Below are 17963 nucleotides of genomic sequence, written 5' to 3' on the forward strand. Positions count from 1 at the left end.
GTCTGGTATTGCTTTTATTATGTTTAGTTCTAGCTACTTTATGCTTTATTGCTATTTTTACTTGGATTTTTTTATGGTACTTTTTATAATTATTTTTTTTGCTCATATATAAATTAAATTAATTCTCATATGCTGGTGTTATATTAAGAAACTTTCTGAAACTCTTGTTAACTCTATCGATTTGAGAATTCTGGATTTTTTGTGTAGTCAATCAATAATTTGTGATTAATCACAGTTTTGATTCTTCTCTGTACTTTTTATTTCTTTTTCTTTATCATTATTATTATTTTTTTCTTGTCTGATTGTACTGGCTGGGACCTTCGGTTTAATATTCTACATAACTGATAATAGAGAGTATTTTTATCTGCTTCTAATTTAAAAGTTAACATTTTTATTTTTCACCAATGAGTATGAAATTTATCAGGTAAATGATTACTAGTTAGAGAAATTTTTATCATGAATGATGTTAAATTTTATTAAATGTTCTTAATGTATGTGTTGAGGTGATCATATGATTTTCCTCTAATCTATAAATGTGATGTATTACATTAATAGATTTTTTTAAATGCTGAAACAACTTTGCATTTCTGAAGCAATTTATCTTGATTATGATACATTATCTTATTATTATTAATCATTGTTGGATTCGGCATGCAGATATTTAGTTTAGGAATTTTTTTGCATCAATTTTTATGAGTGATAATGTCCTGAAGTTTCTTTATTTTATACTGTTCTTTTAAGGTTTTGGTATTTAGATAATACTAATCTTAAAAATACTTGGGGCATATTTGCTCTTTTTCTAGTCTCTGAAAGAATGACAAAAGATTGACATTATCTGTTACCTGAACATTTGGTAGATTCACTCGTAAATCTGTTTAGACTTAGTATTCTTCTTGAGGATATTTTTAAAAATATTTATAGAACTTTTGACATTTTCTTTTCCATATGAGTCACTTTCAGTGATTTATATTTTATCGGAGTTTATCCATTTCTTCCTGAAACTATTGACACATTTTTAATAATAACTTTCTATTTTTTCAGAAAACTTTTTCCTCAATTTAAGTTTTGTTTCTTGTTAATATGGCTATACCAGATTTCTTTTAGTTAGTTTTTTCTTAGGTAACTTTTTTATCTTTTCACTTTCAACTTTTCTCTGACTTTGTTTTAGATTTCTCCTGTGAACCACAAATAGATGGACTCTATTTTTAAAATCCATTCTCATAATATTTTCTTTCAACTAGAGAGTTGGAGAGTCCAATATATTAGTTGTGTTTATTTATATATTTAAATTTATTTCTGCCGTCTTGTTTTGTGGCTCTTAATAGAGACAAAATAGACCAATGTCCTATCCTTTTCTTTTTCTTTTTTCTCGCTTTAGTTTTGGGCTGAGAGATTTCCCCCCTTCTTTTCATTTCTTCTTCTCTTTTAGGTTTCAAAACTATATATTGTTTCTATTCCTTTAGTGATTAGTAGAGAAACTTTAACATGCCTATTCAACTTAACAAAGTCTGAATTTAATTGGTATTTATAGTCTCTTCTAGAATATTACAAGCTTAGAATGCTTTAATTTCAATCAGCTACCAATTTACAAACTTTTGTTCTATATTTTAGTTTTATCTTTATAAACTATACCTTTAAAGCATTATCTTTTAAGTAATCAATTTTTCTTTGCACTATATCCACAGTTATTATTTCTTTTCATATATTAGACTTCTTGCTCCTAGGATCATCTTCTTTCTTCCTGAAGTAGAGCCTATAGAAATTCCTATAATTAGTATCAGTTCATTGTAAAATTTCTCCTTTTTAATTATTGTTTGAAACTATTTTTATTTCACCCTTATTTTGGAAATACTAGTTTCACCGACAGTTTTTTTCTGTCAATACTTGGAAGATATTATTTCACTATCTTCTGGCTTCCATTGTGCTGTTGCCTTCTTAAATCTGAGGACTATTTTTTGTTTTTCTTTTAATTAGTTCTGGATAGTTCTCAATCATCATCTCTTCAAATATTACATATTACCCATTTTCTATTTCATTTCTTTCTGGAACTCTGATTAGATCTACGTTGGACCATCCCTATTCTTTATGTCAGGTCAATTTTCTTTCATCTTACTTGTTTCTTTGTGTTGCACTGTGGCTAATTTCTGAAGACATAGCTTCTAGTTCACTAAGTCTTTAGTTGTTTCTAATAGCTTTTTAAATCCATCTGTTGAGTTTCTAGTCTTAACGTTATTTTTTATCTTTAAAAGTTCTTTCCCCCCACCCCCAAATCTGCTTGTTTATTTTTTAAAATCTCTTGTTTCTTTGCCATATTTTTATGGGCTTTTCTTTTTAAACAGTTTTTTTCCCCTTATATTCCTATTTCTGATAATTCTGCTTTCTGTTGTCCTAACAGGTCTGATCTGCAGTTCGTGTTTCTAGCTGATTCTTGCTCATGGTGTCTTGTTCCTTGTGAGTTTTGCTATTTTCAATTTTGAACTCATGTTCTTTGGAACTTTATCTGAGAGTTCTTTGAGGTCTGGATGAAAGTCACAGTCTTTCAAAGAGGATGTGTGTTTACTTTTACCAGATGCCTGAAAATACTATAAACCCAGATTCACTTAAAACTAAATGTTCAGCTTGGGCTTTTTGGTCCCACAGTTTGAATTTTGGTTCCTTATTTCTCTGGATTTTTGCTTTCTCATTTGCCCCGAAAGACTGACTTTCTTTCTTTCTTTCTTTCTTTCTTTCTTTCTTTCTTTCTTTCTTTCTTTCTTTCTTTCTTTCTTTCTTTCTTTCTTTCTTTCTTTCTTCTTTCTTTCTTCCTTCTTCCTATCCTTCCTTCCTTCCTCCTTCCTTCCTGGCCTTCCTTCTTTCCGTCTTCCTTTGTTTCCTTCTCTTCCTTCATTCTTCCTCCTCTTCCTTCCTTCCTTCCTTATTCCTTCCCTCTTCCTTTCCTCCTCCTATTCCTATCCTTATTCCTTCCTTCCTTCCTTCCTTCCTTCCTTCCTTCCTTCCTTCCTTCCTTCCTTCCTTCCCCATCAGCTCAGTCATTCACTTAAGGAATTTAAAGATATCTGTTAATTTAGGCGTTTTTACTTGGAGGGTGTCTCTGGTCCTCTAGATTGTCATTTTGCTGGAAATCAATGTCTTTATTATAGTTCTAAATTTGGCAGTCATGTTTATCTTCATGCAGGTTATATTTCCTTCAGAGCCGCAAACTCTAACTTCTCATCTGTAGTATCTTCTCAAAACTTCCTATGAGCAAAAATTAGTCAATTTGTTTTCTTGCGTTTTTTTTATGCAATTCTTTTACGTACCACTTGTCTTAGTCCTGGTCAAACCTTAATCTCTTGTTTTGAACCTTAATCTCTTCTTTTTGTCTATCTTTACAAAGGGAAGCCTTTGCTTGTCAGGTACTGGGAGCTCGGATGGCTTCTGTCTATTAGTGCATGAGGTCTTTCTAATTTCAAACTCAGGCGAAAGGAAGAAGGAAACAAAGATTGCTACATTTTTACCTGGCTGGTTAAGAATCCAGCAGGGTGGAAAAATGAGAAGGAAAGCAGGACCAGAGGCTTTTTTACTGGGCTGAAGAGTTTGTTTCCTGTTTGTTGTGGCCATCAGATGTTCCCTAGCTAGGTCTGGGCCACAGCCCTTACCTATCGACTCCTGTGTAGGAAGGAGTCTTTTAAGTAAAGGAGAATGGACTTTCTCCCAGCAGGTCCACCAGGAGGGAAGTTTCCACAGTCTTGACTGGGTGGATCTTCAACTTTGTGGGTTCAGACACCTGATGGGTCAGTTTTTTCAAGGCTGAATACATATTACTCAAGTCTCTAAACCCAGGTTTACAGTGAGAAATACTTTTGCCTAGGGAGGTGACGTTGGATAGTGGTCCAGCTGGGATCTCTCTGTAGGTTCAGCAGTTGGGAGGCCAAATTGTGACTCGAGATGAATGAAGAATCAGAATGAGGAAAGATAATTCTGTGACTTGAAATTTAGTGGCAGCTGAACAAGATGGATGGATACCTTCATCTCCAAAGGTAGGGACAGTTTTAGTCCCTAAGCCCACATCCACTCTTCCCGGATGATGCTGATGTGAATGACTGTCGACAGTTAAACCTTATTCTTTTCCTCCATTTCTAACACTGACTGATTCCATTTTTTTTATGAACATATTCTTTCTCTAGGTGTATTAATACAATCTCTCCACTTAGGGATAAGGCTTGGTGCAGGAGCCACTCTTCCTCTGTGAGGTGATTTTGCCTCTCCTTTCTCCGAACCACCATGCACTGATTTCATGGTCTGATTCTCCGAGGACAGCCCTATTTCCCTTAATTCCGAGTTTTGGGGGGAATGCCTCATTGCAGCTCATGAGTACTGACAACAATTTATCCAAAGACTTTGAAGCAAAGGTTTTCTGAGCAAAGGAATCAATTACAGGGTGTGGCTCCCAAGTGAGGAAGCATTTCCAGAAGACATCCAAGGCAGTTTGTCTCAGAACTCATGGTTGCACCTCTGAACTTGAGAGTTTGAGGGGGAGTATTTTAACTTTAATAACATCAGTGGTTTTACCTGTGCTTTTGTATATGTTAAATGTATTAATTAGGAGGATACTTACCTTAAAGTAGGTTTCCTAAGGACATACATTTGGCAATGTTGGTTTAGCAAGAATTACTGTATGTGCTTGAAAGTAACAAAACTGTACTTCTTTAAAAATATCTCCGGTTCAGATGTGTTGCCAGTGCAGCCTGGCTTCCCCCCACTCCCATTAGTTCTGATTAGGGAGGTTTGATGCCTGTCACTGTGTGTAATCTGGACCTTCCTTTGTGAGTCATTCCTTCTCTCATTTTCTCAGAGCAAATACAAATCGCCCATCAAATGACAAGTGAAGGCACAGGGGAGGCAAGGGAAGGGAAATCAGAGCCGAAATCTGTTAGCTATTTGGAGTAATTGGTTATTTGCTGTGTTTGCTGGTTGGGAAGCAGAGCACATACTTTACGGTCTCTCCTGTTACGGGGGCTGGAGTCACCCGCCGATATTGGATCCTCGTTGCCGGAGCCCTTGGCTCCGGGCGCCTTTCCCCTGCTTGGCATTCCTGTGGTCTCCTCGGGGGTGCACCCCTCCTCCCTCGATGCACACTGCAGGGGGGACAGCCCGGGGTGAAACTTGTCTGGCAAACTCCAGGGCCTCATCAGGGAGGAGGAGGCCCCAGCCCCCTCCCGCCAGCCCTCTTCGCCTCTGCCTCATCCCTGCCATAGTCCCCTCTTCTCGAGAGGTCTCTTCCCTGGTCCATGAGGGACCCGATTTCTCATCCAGGGGAAAGAGTTTCTTCTCTTCCCACAGGGAAACTCTCAGCCTTCCTTGGAAATCTACAGGACGAGTTGTCTCTGAGGTCTAATCTAATACCTTTTTACCCCCATTGGTCCTGTCATTGTCCCTGTCCCCTCCTACCCCCTTGCCTGGCTCAAAACAGTGCTTGGAACTTGGTGCAGCACTTGCTGCTGAGTACAAGTCTGCCCTGAGGATGCTCAGTGAAATTTATTAATCTATCCAGTACCTTTAACACCTTTCTTACTTTCACTGAGGTCTAGGGAAAACAGACTGAATTAACAGCAAGTTCAAAATATAAAATAGTTTAAAAGTAATGTGATTTTGCGTATGAAAATGCACACAGTAACTAGAAAGTAAGTTGACTTTGGCACATAGTAGGTGCCTCCCAAATACCTTTTAAATTGAATTTAAGATAGCTAAGATTAGTGTCTATAGTTTGATGAATGCTTCTGCAGTTCTGGAAGACCTTCAAAAATAGTTTTTCTCTGAAGCAGATTGTTGGAACCCTTTGAAGCCAAACTATCTGCATAAGCAGAATGAAAGTAAGGTAAGCAAGCTTTGGCCCAGGCCCTGTTGGAACGACTGCAGATTCTGAATTAGTGATGTCTCATTGCTTTTTTCATAGGTTTGAAGACTGATGGGATCTTCTTTCACTCAACCTACTGGATAGATTCTATTCCTCTGGGCTTTGCAGATGGGTGTATGTGGACATGCTGTCCTCAGAGGACCAAGTCATGGGCCTACATATCCCTCTTAGGCTCCTGAGTTGGGAAAGGGCCAGTAAGCTGGGATTCTCCCCAGGTCCCCATCCCATCTGGGTCCCCCATCTGGAACAGGTCAATAGTCAGATTTCAGGTCCCGACCTTTCTCTGCTCACCATCTGCTTGACCTTGCTAGATTTCAGGCACATTTATTTACTGGGCCTTTTGGAAGCAATTGAGCATTTTGGTTAAAAGTCTTCCCTTCCCTCCCACTTCTGCTGGTCCAGCTTGAAGTGAGAGTAGGCAGAGTAATGATTCCTTTTCAACAGAAATGGGGGCAGGACTGCAGAAAGTGTCAACAAGAGGTTGAAAACCCAGTGTTCCACTTGTGGAAATAATTAAGTGATTTTTGTTATGAATGTGTAGAGTTCTGCTGAATCAACATGGTAGCTGGCTGTGGTCATATGTTTGTGTGGTTTTGGGGGACATGAGAAGTTTAGCATGTGTGGGGTAGGGTAGGTTTGAAATTGGGGTGTCTGCATGTCTGGGGGTTTGTCTGGTCTACATATAGGCATGATTACTTGTATGTTACATCTGTGTTTGTATGAGTGTGCGCATGAGAAAATAGGCTCAGTTTATTAAACTGTAGGTCATTAATGAGATAATTAGAGGAATCATCATATCATTATTCCAGTTATGCAAATGTCAAATCACGGGTCGGCGGTATTGGGATGAAACTGATGATATGGGCAATATTAACAAGAGCATTTATCATGGTAAACTTTACCAGTCACAAAATATCTTTGTAGACATCAACTCAGAGCCTTGCAATAAGCCCAGTGCTGGGTTGTTACATCATTATTATTTTGATGTTAATGATGTGTGTAAAGAGAAAAATTACTTTTAACATGGTCTATATGTCTACCTCTGGGTTGACATAGACAAGGAAGGTCTGCTTAAAATCATAAAAAAAAAAATTACTTCTATTTTAGAGATGGGTGTGTATGTAGTTCCATATAGTGACCCAAGGTTTAACATAACTTTGGTGATAAATGAATTTGAACAGGAACTTTTTGTTTTGATTCAAATGGTCATCTTGGGGGAGAGAACACAAGTGATATGGCCCTCCCTCCCTTGCTTTCCTTACTTCACAGAAAGGCAGGCTTAGATTATTGTTGTCAGGTTTGCTGCCCATATTCATAAAATGTGTTAGGCCCACTGAATGAAAACGGGAGATTAAATGTTCGGAATGTGCTGTGCTGATTTGGTTCTTCGGGGGGATTAGGCTGCCCATTAGACTGGATCAAGCCTGGAGAAGCATGTCTTTGTTATGTGGCTCTAGTTGCTCAGCAGCTGAATGTTGGCTATTAGCTGAAATTGGAGAGGCTGCCAGTCCGTGCCTTGATCAGACTTTCTTGCTTGGTTGGCTGAACGATGAGGGGCCTTGAACCTCGGACATGGGGAAATAAAGTTTTAATGGTCAGACTTTTTGCCAAAGCCTGAGATGACACTTCAACAATCAAGCATTTTGCATTTGTTTCTTCTCCTTGCCATGGTTCAAGACTGGATGTTTAGCTATTGCAAAATGAGGTCAAGAACACACTTGGAGTTAGAGAATATCTGACCATTTCCCTTTTGGAGCTTTGGGTTATGGAATCCCACTAATGTCGCAGGGTTGGTTAGCTTTGGCATATCTGGGTTAAGACATGGAAGGGCTGTCCTGTTACTGCGGGGCTTGTTCTTATGGGTATGCTAACTTATTTTTGGACTTCCTAAGGAAGAATAGGAAGTAGACTCGAAATGACTTCATCAGAAGCCAGATTAGTGAAAGAACTAGAATGATGTTTTCAAGTCACACCTGAGAATGTGTTAAAAAATATAACTTTATTTTCCTGTAATCCGGTTTAATCTCTCTGTTGAACTCAAATTTTTCCTGATAGCAGAAAAGTCCTGGTATTCTTCAACAGCGTAAATTTAAGCTTACTCGGTTTGGGGTTTTCCCTCTTGTCCTCACCCCTGGGCGGCAGCTAAATTCTGGGTTAGGCTTCCATGGGGAGGGGCCTCTGGTCACCATCATGTGTCCTTCCTGGATCTATAGGTCCACTGAGTTCTGAGCACACAGACCACAAAGCCAACATCTTGTTATCTTGGCCACAAGACCCTTTGAGGTCCCCTGGCTCTCTCTCTCTGGCCTTATTTCAAGTCCTTCTGGGAAACATGGTACAATTTGGCAGCTGTCTCATGACACTCCGGGGTCTATAGTGAATGACGAGGGTTCCCTTAGGCTCTCTCCCAATGACACCATGCAGCCATCTTCTTCCAAGTGTCTCATGCCCCAATTCCTTTGGCAACTTCTAGGTGGCTGCTGCTACCAGATCCCCAGAGTTAGGAAGGGGTCTTTTCTATATATAACATTGGAGCTGCTCAGGAGAGGCAGAGTGTGGGAGTACCTTATCAGAAACCATCACAAATCTCTAGTTCTTACTTCTATACCTCTAGACTTTCATCTCCTCTGTATAGGATAAGAAAACTGGCTGGACAGAACATCCTTTTAAACCTATTTTTTTTAATGGCATGTGGTCTGTCTTTGGAAATTTAAAAGCCAAGGATTACCCATCCCCCTGCTGTTTAGGCATTTATATATCCATCAAATATTTACTGAGCTGCAAATATGTGCCAGGCAATGTTCTAACTACTGGGTACATAGTGTTAAAAAAGATAAAGATCTCTGACCTCATGGAGAAGGAGACACAACAAATAAATACTTAACTAAAATATATGGAAAGTCAGATGGTGATAATTGCTAAGGAGAAAAAGCAAGGAAGGGGGAATAGGAATTGGTAGGAGAGAGTCGTGATTTAGAAAATGGTATGTAAGGAGGGTAAAACATTAGATTTGAGTCAAGACTTGAAAGAGGTAAAGACGTCACTATGGATCTGTTGTGGGAATAGGGTTCCTGCCGCGGGAAGAGCATGTGGATGCTGGCAGTGTGCAAGGACCCAGAAGGCCACTGCAGCTGAAGTGAGGAAGAAGGTGGAGGGATGTGAGATCAGTGTGGTGCGATGGCCTCATTATGAGAGACTTTTTGCTTGTTGCTGTTGTAAGGACTTTAGCTTTATTCTGAGTGAGTTGGCAAATCATTGGAAGGCTTTGTACAGAGAGGTGACACGTTCTGACGTGTGTGGCTGTTGTGTTGATAATAGATTTAGGGGCAAAGGTGAAAATGGGGAGGCCAGTTAGAAGACCGTTGTAATAATCCAGTGATGGAGAACCAGGGTCAGCGATAGGGGAAAAATGGTCTGATTCTGAATGTGTACTGAAGATGGCACCAACAGGAGTTGCTGATGGGTTGAATGTGGGCATGAGGAAGAGGAGTCCAAAGCGACTGCAGTGTTTTTGACTTGAGCATCAGGAAGGAAGGAGTTGTTATCTACTTATGTGGGGAAGACCATGGAAAGAGCAGGTGGGTGGGGGATGATGAGGAATTGGATTCGAGATATGGTATGTTTGAGAAACTTTTTAGGTGTCCAGTGGGAGACATGAAATAGGCAGCTGGAGTTCATAGGAGTCATCCAGGCTTAGAGAGCTCAATGTGGGGTTCATCGATGCATATGTTATTTAGAGATGTGAGAGTTGAGGAGAACTCCAAAGGAGTGAGAGTGGAGGGGGAAGACAAGAGGTCAGAGCTTGGAGCCTTTGCGCACTCAGACATTCAGAGGATGGGTGATGAGGACTCAGCAAAGACTGAGAAGGTGTGGCCAGTGGTGTGGGAGGATCACCACCGTGGTGCTCTGCAAGATTGGAGGATATTTCAAGAACAAAGGAGTGACTGCCTTTATCAATACTGTTACTATATTGAATATGGAGGCCTGAGCGATTGTGACCTCGAAAAGCATCTTGGTAGAGCAGAGAGAATGGAAAAACAAGAATTAGAGACAAGTGTAGATAATTCTTTCTGAAGTTTTTCTGTAAAAGGAATAAAGAAATGAGGCAGGAGCCAAAAGAGAAAGTATGGCCAGAGGTTTTTGTTTTGTTTTGTTTTGTTTTTAAATGAGGGGGCACTAGTGTTGCACATTCGAATGTTGATGGGAATGATCCAGTAGAGAGGGAAGTCTGATGACGCAGAAGGTGATAGGAATTAGGGAGTGGTGTCCTTGAGTAGACCAGAGGGCAGGGGACCCAGGACATGAGTGCAGGGGGTGGCCGTGGGTTGAGGTGGAAGCAGAGCACCCGTGGTAGCAGAAGGGAAGGTAGAATGTCCACTAAGCCACTTTTTGTCTCAATAGCTTCTCCTACTCTGGAAATTTCATATAAATGGAATCGTACGATATGTAGTCTTCTGCGATTGATGTCTTTCGTTTAGCATAATGTTTTCAAGTTCATCCATGTTGTAGGACACATCAGTTATTTATTGCTTTTTATTATCAAGTTATATGCCATTGTATAGATATATCACATTTTCTTTATCCATTCATCAGTTGATAACATTTGAATTGTTTCTACTTTTTGGCTATTTTGAATAGTGCTTCTGTGAATAGTCACGTACACTTTTCATGTGGACATAAGTTTTCATTTTCTTTGGATATACAGGTAGGAGTGGAATCTCTTGGATATATAAGGAAGGGTAGAACCTCGGCAGTTCCACTCCTAGTTATTTATCCAAGAGAAATGGACTTTCTCTTTAACCATTTGAGAACCTGCTAGGCTGTTTTCCAAAGTGACTGCACCATTTTACATTCCCATCACTGGTGTATGAGGGTTCCAATTTTTCCAGACTTTCACTTGTTATTTTATGACTTTTTGATTATAGCCTTCCTAGTGAGTGAGAAGTATTTCCTTATTGTGGTTTTGATTTGCATTTCCCTGATAGCTACTGATAGTGAACATCTTTGATGTGCTTATTGGCCATTTGTGTATCTTCTTTGGAGGAATGTCTATTTAAATGCATTGCTCATTTTTTATGGAGTTATTTGTCTTTTTATTTTTGAATTGTGTTAGCTTTCTATGTTGTCCCTTATTTTCAGATATGATTTGCAAATATTTTCTCACATTCTGTGAATTATCTTTTCACTTTCTTGATGATGTCTTTTGAAGCATCTTGCTAATATTCTTTAAAAATTTTTAAAATTATATAAGAAATACATGTATACAATGAAAAATTAGAAAATTTTGAGTGATACACAATAATAAAAAATAAACAAATATTTATAATCTTATCATTCAGAGGTAATTGCTGTGAACATTTTGGGTTTGGTCCTTTTATTAAAATAAAATCACATTCACTTTTTAACTATTTGCAAATCTTATCAGTTGTGAGTAACTTTCCATGTCAGTAAATACATTTCTATAGCATTGTTTTTATGTTGCATAACATTTAATCATGTGGATGTTCAATTTACCCAAATGGTTTCTTGTTGTCGGATGCTTGTTTTCAATTTTTCACTATTATAAATGAAGTTTATTCTTTGTGCATACCTATGGTTATTTTCTTTGGATAAATTTCGAAAAACAGGAGTGATTGGGCAAAGTGTATCTACATTTTAAGCATGTGGAAACATGCAGCCAGACTGCCTTCTGGAAAGATCGTTGCCAGCTATGATCTCGTTAATGTGGTCCGCACAAAAGAAACAATGCTATTATCAGTAATAGCAGTAAACACATTGCACTAATGTGTTCTTTATACATCTTGACTCATTTACTCCTCACAGTAAGTTTATCAGATTGGTACTATTATTTTCCCATTTTACAGATAAGCTAATTGAGTTATGTGGTTGCCAAGGGTCACATAGCTAGGAGTGGCAGGATTTGAAGCTTGCTAGTCTGGCTCCCAAGTCCAGGCTCCCACCTACCCTGATCTACTGCTTCTTTATATCCATATCACATGAACATTATTGGCAGCGGCAGCTCTGTGTCCAAAAGCCCAGAAGCGACAACACCTGGTACTGTTACACACGCTGCTTTAAGATATTATTGTTATGCTACGAAAGCTTCCTTTTGTTCTTAATTCACCAAGAGTCTCGTTTAGGAATAACTGAAAAATTTTATCACCCTTTTCACCCTACCCCTCTTCTTTTTTTGCATGTTATGGGTCAGGGGTTGGTGAACTTTTTCTTAAATGGCCAGATAGTATATATTTTAGGTTTGGGGCATAAGGTCTCTGTTACAACTACTCGACTCTGCCTTTGTAGCTGAAAAACAGCCACAGGCAATATTTAAATTACAAAGAAGGTGGCTGGCCAGTGGGTCATAGTTTGCACATTTCTGTTATAGATGATCAGATGGGTTTTCACTCTTTACTCAGTGATTTTGAGCCACTTGTGCATTCTGGAATAATCCAGCTTGATCTACTGCAGCCATCTATTTGTTAGTATTTTATTTAGGATCTTTACATCTGTATTTGGGAATAGGATTACGCGCACAAGTGCGTGCGTGCATGCGCGCGTGTGTGTGTGTGTGTGTGTGTGTGTGTGTTCATCCATTGGTCAGTCCTGGTCAGGCTTCACAAAATAAATAGAGAAACTTCATCTTTTTTCTATGCTGTGGAACAAAGAATGATTTATTCTTTGAAAGACTGATAGAACTTTTCCCCTAAAGAAACCATCTTGGCCTAGTGTCTTCTTTTGGAGGTAGTTCTTTGAGATATCTTCTACTTTCAGGGTTACTGATCTCTTCATGTTTTCTATTACTTTTGAATCAGTTTTGGCAACTTATATTTTTCTAGAAAATTACCCATTTCATCTAGATTTTCCAAGGTTTTGTCATTGATTTGGGTGTAGTAAATCTCTTAATGCTTTTATTTTTCCTATATCTTTTTATTTGACCTTCCTTATTCCTGATGGTGTACTCACTTTTTAACATTAGATTTAATAAATGTTTATTTTATTGGTATTTTGAAAGTTTGCTCTGAAGTTTAATTATCAATCGTAATGTCCTTCTTTCTAATACGCTAATTTCTACTTGTCATTTTCAAATTTTAATCTTCCTAATTTCTCTTTCTAATTTTTTGAGTTATCCGATTACTTATTTTCATTCTTTTTGTATAAAAGCAAAAATGTTTAAGGCTGAATTTATTTTGAGTACAGACTTGGCCACCATCTACAAATCTTGGGGTATAGCCCTCTCACTACTGATATTTTCTAAGTATCTGTGATTTTAGTTTTGGTTTTCTCTTTGACCTAGGAAGGTTTTAAGAGGATGCCTTTAGATTTCTAAAAAGTTGGGATTTTTAATTTTTAAATTTCTTATTCGTTTCTAGTTTTATTGCATTATGGTCAAAGAATGTGACCGATAATGGGTTTATTTTTTAAAATTTATTGAAATTTGCATTATGGCTTTTAATTTTTTCTGAGTGCTCCAATGGCGCTGGACAAGAAGGTATATTTTCTGTTTTTAGGTTGCATAATGTTCGTCTATTTATTTGGTGCTGTTACTAGTAGTATAATAACTTTCCCACAACTGTTGTATTCTGTCATTTCTTTGTACAAAATACACTAGTTGTTGCCTGTTTATGCCTGACTCTGAGCCTGGGCTGGGGAAGCAAATAAAGACTTAGGAGGAATCAAACAGCTAAATGAAATTGCATTCTAATCATTTCTATCTCTGTGTATATTTTTGCCTGTGTGTTAATGTGTGTATTTTGGGGATGGATATGTGCATTTCAGCATATATATCCCTTGGGCATGTCTGTGTAAATATAGTCTTCCAAGCATCAGTGATCATGTGAATTCGATATGTATATGTGTGTATTTATTGATCCATAGTATCTTTTTCTTTAAATTAAACTTAAAACATGAGGGCTAGGGGTCCGCCTTGCCCTGTGCTGCAATTTCTAGGGTAGTTACAAGTCAGAAAGCTCTGCTACCCTGTGTCACAACCCATCTCAACTTCTTTTCCTCTCTCCTGGCTGCAGAAGACCCTCCTGGTAAGTTGTTCAGACAGGGAGGGACTCTGCAGATTCAGCCTTGTGCTGATACCCTTTCTCTGTGCTATGTGCCTGGAGACCACATTCTGGCCACATAGAGGGTGTTAGGGCCACATTTCCAGGATGGGTAAGACTCCAAGAACCTTGTTCCATCCTCTCCCTACTGTGCCTGTTCAGCTCCCCTTTGCCTGCCTCCAGCTTGTACTCACCCTTAATAAGCTGGAACTCAAAGGACTGAGCACTGGTTTAAAGGGAGCCACTTACACCCCCTGGAATCCAATGGTAGACATTCGGTTCTTTTATAGAATCAGAGCAGTTCCTCGGAGATCTCCTAGCTCACACCCTCATATAGAGAAAGAAAATGAGTCCCAAAGGAAGAAAATGAGTCCTGGATGGGCTCTCCTTCCACCTTGTCCTTGGCCCTTCCCACTGAGCTGAGTGAGCTTTAATCTACTGACAGGCACAGATCTGAGTGCCCAGCCCCAGGCAGGTTTTGGGGGAGGCCTGGGGAAGAGTGACTATCTCACCTCTGAGGAGCTTGCTGACTCCTTTGATGACAGGACACACACGTCTAGACAGGATGCAACTGGAGGGGCATTCTGGACACAAGAGCTAAGAGGGTCTGTAGACACAGCATATGCAGGAGGAATTAAAAGGCGAGGAGGCCAGTGTGTGTCATAATAGGCCTGTCCACTCTTTCCTACAAATGTGAGTGAGTGGAGAAAGAGCAGGGCAGAGTGTGTTGTCACAAACTTCCCTTCTTCTCACCTAATTTCTCCTATGTAGCATAGTGTTTTTTGAATAATGGGCACTTAGTATGTGTTGATTTTCAGGAATTCGGCCTTGATTTGACATTGGGGGAGGCTAAGTTCTGATTTCCAATGCTTTCTTTTTTTGCTGGGTGGATGCAGGATAGCTCTTTGGGGTATGAGTTTTTCTAGGTCTACTGTATTTTATTAATAAATTACACATTATTGACATTTCCCCCAAATTGTTATCCTATGTACCATCAGAGTTTAGCCTCATCATGTCCCTGGAACACAGAGGGGACCATGATAATTATGCTCATTTTACAGAGAGGAAAAAAGGGAGACCTGAGAGCTTAAGAGAATCAAACAGTGGATGGGGGCAGGGCCTGGGCTAGAGCCTCTGCCTCTTAATACCAAGCAGGTGTTCAAACTTTTTTCCAGTCTGTGCAGCCTTGGCTCCTAGAGAAGCAGGAAGTGCCAGCTCTCTGCTCCCCTGAACTCACCTAACAGGGGAGCTTTGAGGTCCAGGCCGGCTAGTTGGCCTTGCTAGGTGTCCAATCTGGAAGGCTCTTGCTTGGCAAGGTCTGTTTCTGAAGTGATTGGTTTCTTTTTACCCACTCAGGAGGAGGAGTTCATCGATTGGTGGAGCAAATTTTTTGCCTCTATCGGGGAGAGGGAAAAGTGTGGCTCCTACTTGGAGAAGGACTTTGACACTCTAAAGGTGAGGATTCTCCAAATATTCTCTTCGGTCTAGCAGTCCCTGGGCACAGGTGATGGGCAGTGGGAGACACAACAGAAAGAGAATATGTATACATACACACACACACACACACACACACACACACACACACATTTGTCTCCTCATTTGGTGCCTGAGAGCTGAAGAATCCTGATGAACTAACTGAGGTGAGAAAGGTCACCCACTGATTTTAGAGCAAGAAGTCAGCATGGGCTGCGATAACCAAGAGAGTATTTTGAAAGAATGCTAAAAAGTACTGATATATTTCTAGGTAAAATGATGCCTGGGATTTGTTGTCAAATGCTCAAAAAAAAAGAAAGAAAGAAAGAAAAAAAAGGACGAAAGAAAAAGAAAACTTAAGAAAGGGGGAAGATAGTGTGGGTGGCCTTCTGACAGATTTTCAAAATATTAAAAATTATTCAATTTGCAAAATATTGAAAATTGTTAAAGCTTAGCGATGAGTACTTAGAGATTTGTAATACTATTCTGTATATTTTGAAGTTATTTGAACTTTTCTGTAATAACAATTTGTATTAAGGTCAAAAGGAAAGTCAGCTTGAGAATGTAGCTCTGATTCCCCCGCCCCTACAATTGGGACATAAATTGCCTAGAAAATATAAACATATGGTAAGCTCTGTTTTGTGAAAAAAAAAAAGAAAAGAAAAGAAGCTCCCCAAACCAACAACAAAAAACAAAACCAGGGATGAATCAGACGAATTCTGGTATTTTGAGAAAATTCCACAAATAAAATAACGCTTTTTAAAAGTAGGCTACTTTAAAAAAATATAACCAGAGGTGACTCAAAATTACTTTCCAAAGGAGTTGTATAATGCTCTGGAGAGAGTGGCCAGGTAAAATGCAGGATACTCAGTTTATACTTCAATTTCACATAAACAGTAAATATTTTAGTGTAAGTATGTTTCAAATATTACACGAAACATATTTATCTAGAAATTATTTGTTCTTTATTTGAAATTCAAGTTTAACTGAGTGTCCTGTATTTTCACTTGCTATATCTGGCTGCCTTACTTGGAGAAACATGGCAAAGGCTGTCAGACATATGGGAGAGGTCTAAGGAGTGCCCTAAAGGGGACTCGGTGAATGGGATTTGGGGCTAGTTGGAGGAGGGGGTAGCCTGGGCTTTCAGATAGTTCTGCTGGCTGAAAGCATTTAGTGCACACTCTGGAGAGTGATTTCACTAAGTGGCAAGAGTTGTCTCTGATACGGTGGAGGCTCCGGGAGAATAGTGACTAGAGACCTAGATATGCAGAGACGAGGCCTCAGGCAGCAGGAGTGGCTCTGCAGGCACAGGCCTCCCCAGGAGGCAAGTTTTTCACTAACTTGGTAGTTAGGTGTGTGAGGTTGGGCAAAGAGACAGACCTGTTTGTGTACCAGGAATAAGGTCCGACACATTAGGTCGGGCATGTGGTACTATAGCTTTGCCAAAAAATGAGAAAAAGCAAGTAAGAATGAGGACTCCCACCAGCGTAACCTGTGGCCCTGGCTTCCTTGCTGCTCTTTCTGATGCTGGATACTGAATTGGCACCCAGCCCTCCAGCTTGACCTCTCTGAGATGTCTGACAGTATCCAAGAGAAAATGGGCTGTCCAAAACAAAATGCACCCAACCTGTTTCTGGGGGAAAAACCAGACCTGGAAAGAACGCTAGATGAGTAAGTTTAAGGATGAGTAAATAGAAGAAAACCACCACCACCAACAACAACATGTATCTTTGAAAAATAACCTGTAGCATTATGGAGGGAATAGAATACGCAGTGGGCAGAGACAAAAACATAATTTTGGTAATCATTAGCATGGGGAAAAAAACCGACTCATACTCTCAATAACAAAAGATAAAAAACAAAAGATACAGCAAGAAAGCTTAAGAACACTCCAGAAAATATATAAAAACACTAGAAAAAGAATATAACATTAGTTTTCCTAATAAGTAAAAATGGACTAAATTCCTCTATTAGGTGATTATAACTCTTGAGTATATCAAAAGTCAAAATTCATTATATTGTATTTCGAAGATATGTCTAAAACAATACAACTTAGAATGGCCGAAAATCAATATTTGGCAAACAAGATAAGTGCAAACAAAAGAGAAAGGGAAGGAATTTAAAGTAAAAAGCAAAGGAAACAAAGTGGAGTGTCTTATATAAATAAAACACATACATCTCAATGAAAAAATATTCCCAAACATTTTTACATAGAACAATAAAGCTTAAAAATATTTAAAGCAAAAATGGTAGGAATATGTAAACTAATACCTCACACAAATAAAAGCATGAGATGACAAATTAAAGTTACAGTGGGATTTTAAGGTACCTCTTTCCTAGACAGATGAAGCAGGAAATAAATAAGAAAATAAAAGATATGAATAACAAGTAAGAGTTTTTTAAGCTAAATTAAAAGTATCTTTAAAATAGAGACTAAAAAATAATAAAAATAGAGGATACATTTTTTTCCTAATGCTCAGAGAACACTTACAAAATTTGATCATGTATTAGTTTAGTAATGAGTTACCAAAAGTGGAAATCAT

The 17963-nt window shown here is 38.8% G+C and overlaps 1 protein-coding gene across 27 annotated transcripts in view; it reads left to right on the forward strand.

Moving 5' to 3' along the window:
- Positions 1–17963, forward strand: part of DYSF (dysferlin) — a 197936-nt gene that overhangs the window by 153031 nt on the left and 26942 nt on the right. For all 27 annotated transcript variants that reach the window (XM_016130568.2, XM_016130569.2, XM_036224020.1 and 24 more), the window contains one exon: positions 15304–15402. In XM_016130568.2, coding sequence (XP_015986054.2) covers positions 15304–15402 — 99 coding nt within the window. The remainder of the gene's footprint in view (positions 1–15303; positions 15403–17963) is intronic.

The sequence above is a fragment of the Rousettus aegyptiacus genome, unplaced genomic scaffold, assembly GCF_014176215.1.
Source record: "Rousettus aegyptiacus isolate mRouAeg1 unplaced genomic scaffold, mRouAeg1.p scaffold_m13_p_7, whole genome shotgun sequence".
Classification (NCBI taxonomy): Eukaryota; Metazoa; Chordata; class Mammalia; order Chiroptera; family Pteropodidae; genus Rousettus; species Rousettus aegyptiacus.